The sequence below is a fragment of the Sinocyclocheilus anshuiensis genome, unplaced genomic scaffold (assembly GCF_001515605.1).
Source record: "Sinocyclocheilus anshuiensis isolate Anshui unplaced genomic scaffold, SAMN03320099.WGS_v1.1 scaffold1626, whole genome shotgun sequence".
NCBI lineage: Eukaryota > Metazoa > Chordata > Actinopteri > Cypriniformes > Cyprinidae > Sinocyclocheilus > Sinocyclocheilus anshuiensis.
The window spans coordinates 1,306,910-1,316,644 of record NW_015547254.1 but is presented as its reverse complement, the minus strand read 5'-3'; the positions used below and the strand labels follow the sequence as shown (position 1 = coordinate 1,316,644).

At 34.2% G+C, this 9,735-nt stretch overlaps 1 protein-coding gene across 1 annotated transcript in view; it reads left to right on the top strand.

Moving 5' to 3' along the window:
• Positions 1 to 9,735, top strand: part of ctnnd2a (catenin (cadherin-associated protein), delta 2a) — a 179,813-nt gene that overhangs the window by 25,990 nt on the left and 144,088 nt on the right. The window contains exon 8 of the mRNA XM_016503673.1: positions 8,626 to 8,817. Coding sequence (XP_016359159.1) covers positions 8,626 to 8,817 — 192 coding nt within the window. The remainder of the gene's footprint in view (positions 1 to 8,625; positions 8,818 to 9,735) is intronic.

Here is a 9,735-nt window from a genome sequence, read left to right as displayed (position 1 = left end):
GATTTAAAAAAAAAAAAAAACTCCTGCTGATGCTTTTAAAGCAAAATGCTTTTAAAGTCCTTAATGTTTTTGGTTTAATAGCTTCATTAATTGCTTTAGCCTGTTAGTTTTCAATTTCCGTTTATCACAGTACACAACAATCTGCTTTTATTAATTGATAGCAACCAATTCCGTACTTCTAAGGTCATTTGCATGAGTTATTTTGTTAAAAGGCACCAATTATAAATATTGTATATAAGAAAATATCTGTTTTCTATTTTATTATATTTTACTGGTTAATTTATTCCTGTGATGACAAAGCTGAATTTTCAGCATCATTACTCCAGTCTTCAGTGTCACATGATCCTTCAGAAGCCATTCTAATATGATGATTTAATGATCAACATTTTTTTTCAAGATTGTTTAATGAATAAAAATCTCAAGAACAGCATTTATGTGAATTAAACATGATTTGTAACATCAGGGTTATTAATAGTTAGGTTATTATTGTTAACTTAAACTTAAACCAGAAAACATTTCTTTACTTGAAATTAAATTAAATTAAATGAAATTAAATAGTTTTATTTCAGCTAGTTGCAAAGGCAACATTTCTCATTTTCATTTAGTTTAACTTGATGTGCTAAAATAATTCAAACTAAAACTTGAATAAAATCTATATGGACATAATAAATAGCTAAAACAGGGCTCCAGACTGCGACTAAAATGGTCGCATATGCGACCAAAAATATTAATATGCGAGTGAAGATTTGGTTAGGTCGCGACTGGTGACTATATATATTTACATGTTATGACTTAAAAAATTTACATTTAATGCCTTTTTTCCTGATTGTTTTGCGATCACATCATTTGCTATGTTCATGTATTAAACTGAGACGATGCACATCAAAGTTTTAGTGGAAAAAAGAGTTTCAAACAGTCCTTATCTCTGCTGAACAGCAGCGCTGACGCACACCTGTTAAACGCAGCTCAGTTGTGCAGCACGAGAGAGATCGAAATGACGTAGACGTGCAAATAAAAGTGTAGAAAAGCAGAGTATATTTCGTGCACAACTTCCAATAATCGCAAAATGCTTTGTTACTTTTGAATAAACAAAGTATCAGCTTTAAAATTATGCCAAATTCATACCACACCTGTTAAACGCAGCTCAGTTGTGCAGCACGAGAGAGATCGAAATGACGTAGACGTGCAAATAAAAGTGTGGAAAAGTAGAGTATATTTCGTGCACAACTTCCAATAATCGCAAAATGCTTTGTTACTTTTTAATAAACAAAGTATCAGCCTTCTCCTATACAAAATTGCATTTTACTAATGAAGAAAAACAAGACTGAATGTGTGAAAGACATATGACAACACTTATAGGATGCACTGAGGAGGAGCCCAAACTACACTCAGTGGTCAAGTGATGCTTATGGTCCATGACAGTGGTACAGATTCTGTGTCATGAACAATTCTTTGTGACTATATATTTCAAGTTGGAAAAGACGTTTAATTCCCACTTTAAGTGAATCTTAGTTCCCAGGTCATCTACAAGATCGATTAAAATGCTGATAAATTCAAGAAAAGATGAGACATAATCACATGAAAGTATGGTTGTTAAATGTTAAAAAATAATAATAAAATAAATAAAACTCGTTTATTCTGTGGCACGTAAAAAAATTATTTGGCGCCTAAAATTTTTTCTTATAGGAGCCAATGGCTTCTTACTCGATTGTTTTGTTTGGAGCCCTGCTAAAAGATATACTAAAATAACACTAATATACACTAAAATAACGCTTTAATATAATAAATATTTTAATGCCACTTTAGATCAATTGAATGCATTCTTGCAGAATAAAAATATTAATTTATTTTAAAAAATAGTATTATCTGACCCCATACTTTTAAATGTAGTGTTCAAAATGGTATTTAATTATTTCATTTATTTTTCTATTTATTTTTCTATTGATTATTATTAATTTAATTTAATTACTATGTACAGTATACACCAATCTGCATCTTTGATAGCATGTTATAATGCACTGTAAAAATTATTTTTCGAAGTTGAAAATAAAACAAGATTATTGGGAGTACGTTTTACAAGAAAATTCTTCTTGCCGTTTCTTTGTAATTTTAGTGAAATTTACTAGTAATTTATTTTTTTATTTTTTTTATTGGAATATACAAAATACAATGAAAGAGCAATATTAATAAATCTATACATTCCTTTTTTCTATTAACAACTACTAAGGGTGGACACAAACATAAACAGTCACAACCCTCAGTAAACCCAAACCCCACCCATCCCAAAGGAGGAGAATAAAACTTGAGTACATTTTCAAAAAAAATAAAAATAAATAAAATTACAAAAAAATTGACAATTATACAGAATTAAATATAACAGAAAAAATGAACAAGAGACTACACAGAACAATTAAAATTTAATTAACAATTAAAAATACATATTACAAATCAGTAAATATAAGTGGTGTATTTTTGACAAAGTCAAGTAGAGGACCCCAGTTTTTATCAAATTTGTCAGTGGAACCTCTTAAAGCAAACTTAATTTTTTAAATGTATAGAAAAGACAACAAATCTTCTAACCATGAAAAAGTGGGAGGAGATTTAGAAGACTTCCAGTGTAGTAAAATTCTTACTAGTAATTTCTGAGTGAAAATTGTAAATCTTACACCATTTTTTTTTTCATTGTCTCCCGCTTAACAGGCCAATTGTGGACCTGTGTAAGGTATTGTTGATTACAGCCCTATATTTCCTGCCACATTGTCAGCCCTTCATCAAACCCGCTGAGGGAAACAGTCACACAATGGGAAACAGCAGGCCAGTGCCAAACTATCGCTCAGCCCGTGCTGAGCCATCACCGGCTCTCCCGCTTGTCTCTTTGATTAAAGTCCGGCATCCCATGGCCGTACACCTTCACCAGTATCCATACAGTGGTCCAGCATGCAAGAAATTATCCCAGTCCACCCACCAACGCACTGACCGAAAGCTGATTAAATTTGAAGGCAATTACATAGTATAGACAGGAGACTTTGTTTGCAAGGCTTCCCTGATTTCTGGAGGGTATTTGATGTGTTTGGTGAGCCTGTCTTTCATGATGTGGTATTTGGAGGGATTGTTGCTGAGGGGCTGATGATGTGTGTCATTACAGCCGGAGGCCATGTGAGAGAGAATAGCAGAGTTGGACTCTTGCTAAGATTGAGAAAGATGGACTTTAGTGCTTGTCTTACTTCTGCAAAAGCAAAACCAGCACAGAAACAAGGTGCAAAGTGCAGTACAATGCTGGAGAATCAGGGTAAACCATACAGAAACATGGTGTTTTGAGGAAAAACATTATTTTCTGGTCTAACTTGAATGGTTAAATTGACTCTTGAATAAGCTTATCACTTCACATGAGCATCAGCGTAAAAGCACTATGAAGATACCGGCCTATTTAGAATTAATCTAATTGTGGAGCTAGAAAATTGTTGCCTTTTTTAAAGTAAAGACTTAGATGATGTACTCTGTACTTTGCTATTTTTTTTTTCTGTTACTTCTCCTGTTGTATCTGGTTTAATCTAGAGGAAAGGTTGCTTTCAAGCTTAGTAGAAGATAAGTTTATGATAATAGTTTTTTTCTTTTTTGTGAATTTTGTAAGACAAAAGCACAATAAGCCACTTGAGGCCCCATAAAAGTGTTTTGATAAAGTCAGTTTTCTTTGCTTTTTCTTTAGTTGTTGGCTAAAGAACTCGCTCTCAAATTTAATTGAAATTGTATTATTATTATTATTATTATAGGTTGTTTAATATATATATATATATATATATATATATATAATAACAAATGTTTTAATGTCACTTTTGATCAATTGAATGTATCTGAAAATAAAGTATAAATTACTTTCGACAAAACAAAATCTGATTGTAATGAGATTGATATCTCATTGTACTTTATAATGTTACAATAATACAAAGTCTTAATTAAAATCAATATCAATATAATGTATTATTTTAATAATAAATAAATTATATTTAGATAAATAAATTAACAAGAAATGTTTATTAAATTCATTATTCAATTAATAGATTATATATATATATATTGTATTTATTTATACGTTTATTGTTGTTATTATTATTATTATTATCATCATCATTATCATCATCAATATCATTGGGAAGACGAAGAATAATCATCATCTTAATAAAGAATTCTAATACAAAAGTCAAAATAATGCAGTTCAAAAGGCTGTTTTTGGTTGTCAATCAGTGTATAGTAGCAACATGACGCATTAATACAATTCAACTGATGTGTTGTCATCTCTAGGTGTATTGAATTTGAAAACCACTTTGAGCATCCAATCAGATTTTAGAGCAGGAGCTCTATCGGTTTATATAATAGAGATGAACTGACAGGTTTAGCCTGAGCTAGGTACTACATTAGATCCTAAACTCAATCTATCATCCTCATGCTTTAATGACAGCAAACAGAGAACACAATGCACAATGCACAATGCACAGCCAATGTTCAGATGCCTGAAGCGCTATTAACACTTCGCCTGTGATTAGACGGTGAAGAGGTGCTTCAGAGCGCTTGTCTAAGTTGTTCCAAATGTGTACCAGATGTACAAACCTATTTATTCAGCCAGCTGTATCAAAGGCTCATGGATTCCTCTTTTAGATGTAATGTTTTATCATTAGGTGGGTTGGGAGCATGAGGGCAGATCGAATGGATGTTACACGCGTCTCCTCATAAGGTACGGGTCTGGGAACGGTTTTGCTAGTTTGTATAGGCATCTGTGTGGGAGCCCCTGACCTGTCAGTCCAAATCCTCCACCTGGACAAAGAGTTTTGCCACGTAATTTCCTTTGAAAAGCTGTGGTTCTCCTGCAGTGAGACGTGCTGCTTTACTGCTATCACAGACGCTTGTAATCACTTGGACCTGTTGGCAACATCTGAGATGAGGTGTCTCTATCTGTTGCCCTCTCACTTTCTCTCTGTTCTTACATGCCTCTTCTTGTTCTCCTGCTTGTCTGTCAGTCTTTCTATCTGCCCGGTCAGCCATCTGCCCATGTCTCTTAGCGTCTACCCTGTTGAAGAGACCAATCCTAAATCCTAAACTCAATCTTTCATCCTCATGCTTTAATGACAGCAAACAGAGAACACAATGCACAATGCACAGCCAATATTCAGATGCCTGAAGCGCTATTAACACTTCGCCTGTGATTAGACGGTGAAGAGGTGCTTCAGAGCGCTTGTCTAAGTTGTTCCAAATGTGTACCAGATGTACAAACCTATTTATTCAGCCAGCTGTATCAAAGGCTCATGGATTCCTCTTTTAGATGTAATGTTTTATCATTAGGTGGGTTGGGAGCATGAGGGCAGATCGAATGGATGTTACACGCGTCTCCTCATAAGGTACGGGTCTGGGAACGGTTTTGCTAGTTTGTATAGGCATCTGTGTGGGAGCCCCTGACCTGTCAGTCCAAATCCTCCACCTGGACAAAGAGTTTTGCCACGTAATTTCCTTTGAAAAGCTGTGGTTCTCCTGCAGTGAGACGTGCTGCTTTACTGCTATCACAGACGCTTGTAATCACTTGGACCTGTTGGCAACATCTGAGATGAGGTGTCTCTATCTGTTGCCCTCTCACTTTCTCTCTGTTCTTACATGCCTCTTCTTGTTCTCCTGCTTGTCTGTCAGTCTTTCTATCTGCCCGGTCAGCCATCTGCCCATGTCTCTTAGCGTCTACCCTGTTGAAGAGACCAGCATATGTTGCGCTTTGGATGCTGCTGTACACACTAGGATTTTTAACACAAATATGTTGGTCTATCAGGCAGTCCAGCAATAAACCAGCATAAACCAGCCTGGACCAGCATAGAAACTGGCTGGAAGTCTTTTCTCATGGTGGCTATTCATTCTTCTGTTTACCTCAAGAGTTTTCAAACATTTTTAATGTCAAGGACCTCTGAATGTGAAGATACACTGTCACAAAAAATATTAAGTTTAAAATATTAATAAGACATGTTGTTTCCAAAATGAAATAATTGGCTTTTAAATTGTCACAGTACTAAAGCAAAACAAATTATTAAAATATAATAGTTTGCTAAATATTTTCTGTAGACACTGTAAAACACTAGCAACAGCAGTATGTTAAAAATCACAATGTTGCATAAATACATTTATGAATTTTATCAGTTTATTTTTGTTGCATTCATATTTAAACTAAAACATGTTATTATTGTCTGGAGAATATTTACTCTGTATGTTGACTCAGTATTATAGTAAGTTATGTATAATCAGTATTAATATTTAAAAGACGTTTTTGTTTATATTTCTTAAACGTTTTTTTAAATCAGTGTGTGTGTGTATGTGTGTGTGTGCATAATATATATATAGATAGATAGATAGATAGATAGATAGATAGATAGATAGATTTATGTTGTAGTGGTTTGTATAAAAACTAGATATTTTGTAAGATATTTTTTACTTTTTTGTTTAAAAAATAAATCCGTCTTTCCTAAATTTTTCACAGACGCCCAAGCACCCCCTCGCAGCCCCCTGGGGGACCCCAGACACCAGTTTAAAAACCTCTGGCTTTCCCATCAAATGCTGGTGTTATCTACAGAAGTTCATGTCTCATTCATCTTTCCTACCTGATCAGAACAAAATATAGCTTCTCAGATGATAAGGCAGAGAGAGAGAGAGAGAGAGATTTCGGGATTGTGGATGTATCCCGATGGATCTCCTCCAACACTAAGGAAATCAGGTTAGGGAAGAGGGGTGTTTGTCTGCCTGACACTGATAAGGTGATTACACACAATGCCCTGTATATCTACAGCTTCTTATATTCTGAGCATTGCACAGTCATGTCCTGCGAAGCAACAGAGCATCAGAGCAGGTCAGACAATGTAGTAGTCTGAAGATTAACATGCATGCACGTGTTCTGTTCCAGTGGCCTTGAATAAGCATTTCTGTTCTGCTGATTGTCTGCATTGCTGTTTAGAATAGTACATTTCTGTCATTCAGTGAAAACCAATGAGATGAGCTGCCAAGATATAGAGAGCCCTCCAGTCCTGAGCCACAACAATTCTAAAGATTGTGTGTCTCTATGTGTGGGTGTATGGCATCCCTGTAGGCCGTCGCAAAGCCAGGATATCAAGTGTGTGGATCAATGCGAGTATGTGAGTGAATGTTGAGTTAGCGTTTGCCTTCCTCCAGTGTCTGGGGTTCATAAACATCATCTTAACACTCTCCTTCATCCTCTCTGGAGGTCCCAGCATGCACTCTAGATCAAGAAGGGGAGGATTAGTTGGGCTGTGTCCACACAATTTCATATATCAATCTCATATTCATATACATCATATATCAATATATTGTGAGGCTTTTTTTATTCTCACTGTATTGAATCAATGCTTGTATACAGATACTATACTTGTATCAGGGTATAATGAGGACAGCAGCCCAGCCAGCTCTTCTAGGAAGGTGGATAGAATTTGCCCAGGAGGGCGGTAAATTACCACAACCTGGAGTTTTACAGGAGCTGTTATAGTGATCACATAGACATATACATATACATATACATATACATATACATATACATATACATGAATGTTAAAACATTTGTGATGGGTAGGTTTAGGGTTGCGTTTCTGTAAGGGGTAGATTTAGTGTTAGTGTAAGGAAGGGCCATACTATAGTGATAGTATTTTATAAAACATTCTTTAGTATAATTTATAAGATGTTGTCATATATTCCTGATTTTATATCCTTGTGGGGACAATAGGACCCCAGAAAGTTGTATGTGTGTGCTTCTAAATAGTTCTACTTTTTCTATGTAATACATAAAATATGTAAATGATAATAAAATATATTTTTTAAGATTTATATTAAATAATCTATATTATTCAATAGTTATTTAATGAACACTAATTATTTTATCATTTATTATTAAAATGTAATAAGTATATATTATATATAAATATAACAGTAGTTTAAATATTTATTCGAATTTGTACATTTTTAATAATAATTGTTTTAATAATAATTATTATTTTTAATAATTATTATTGTTTTAATAATAATAATTGACAATATATGGTTCTTTGTGTATTTACATGTAATAAAGTATTTAAGTACTGAAGTGTTTGTTTAATATAAATCATTCCTATTTTTAAATAATAATTAGTAATAATTATTTAATAACATTCACATACACATGTGTAAACAGTATGTAGATTATTAAATAATATATAAAACACATATATTTATAATATAACACTAGAGTCCCTATAAACGTCTACTAAGCCGGGATATGTATATATAGTGTGGATCATTGTGGCTATACTTTCCTCCTGTGGTTCAAAGGGTTCATAAACATCATCTTCACAGTATCCTTGTTGCTTTCCGGAGATGCACTTCAGATCAGGAAGGAAATATTGACTAATTTGCTCTCTGATGCCTTCGACATGTTGTGATTGGCAGATCTAGTGTGATAGCCAACAGCTTATGTGCATTATGGGATCAACGTAATGATGTGCTTACACTGCCGTATTGTTGTTCTCATTCATAAGGGACTGAGTTTGCAATACTTTTTTTTTTCCAAGTTAAAATTATCATCACTAACAGGAACTGTGTCTTTTGTGTCTCTTTTAGGATCTCGAGGTTCGTACAGCAGTCAGCATGCTCACCTGGGCCCCGAACTGAGGCCCCTGCAGTCCCCCGAGCATCACATCGATCCCATATATGAAGACAGAGTCTACCAGAAAGTCCCCATGAGAAGCTTGAGCCAGAGCCAGGGAGAAGCGGTCCCTCCGGGCCATACTGGAACCTACCGGAATAACACGGGTAAAGTTTACCCACACTCTCTCTGTGTGCGAGAGCGCTGAAGTGTGTTAATCCCCAAGTTACCAACCTTCAGGATTTCTGCTAGAGAGCCAGATCCTTAGAGAGCATTTATCCAAATCGGAAACGGTTCTTGCTCACAGCCGAGTAGTGACCTCATTAGAATTAATCTGAGTTAGAGCACATCGTACAATATGTTTTTGTTTGCGCGTGTGTGTGTGTGTGTGTGTGTGTGTGTGTGTGTGTGTGTTTTAACTTAAAGGGGTTTCACTTGTCTTACCATATCACATTAAAACATCTCAGCAGTTTTTTTTTTTTCAATTGGCACGTTGTTCATCTTATCTTGATTTTAGGTCAGGTATAGTGTTAATCTCATCAGTCTCACCAGTTTTGTTGCTGCTATTTTTAGTCCCTTATATCTCAATGAGAAAGTGTAGTAGTGTAAATTCAGCTCAGGAGGGTGAGACCGATGGGTAGATTACAAAGACTGTGCCAATACAGTCATATTGATATATCATGATTCTTTTTTGTACAGTTCATCAATACTTTAGGTCCTTGTATTGACATTCATTCATTCATTCATTCATTCATATTTGTAAAGAATTGCAGTTTTATATTGGATGAGCTTAATATTCTGTATATAAAGACTATATATACTGTAGAATACATTTTATTTAGTTAGTTTATTAAATATAAATGTTACTGTTTTTAATCATTACTCACATTACATTATTGCACACACGTATATCCACACACATATGCAGTTACACCTCAGTCATTTCCAATTATTTAACAGTCTGCCATGTTATTTATTAATGTGAATAATTATTAAAATATGAACAAAAAGTATATAAATAAATTGTAATATATTTATATAAATAATTGTTAGTCTTAGTTTCATATTAAATAAATGAAATACTA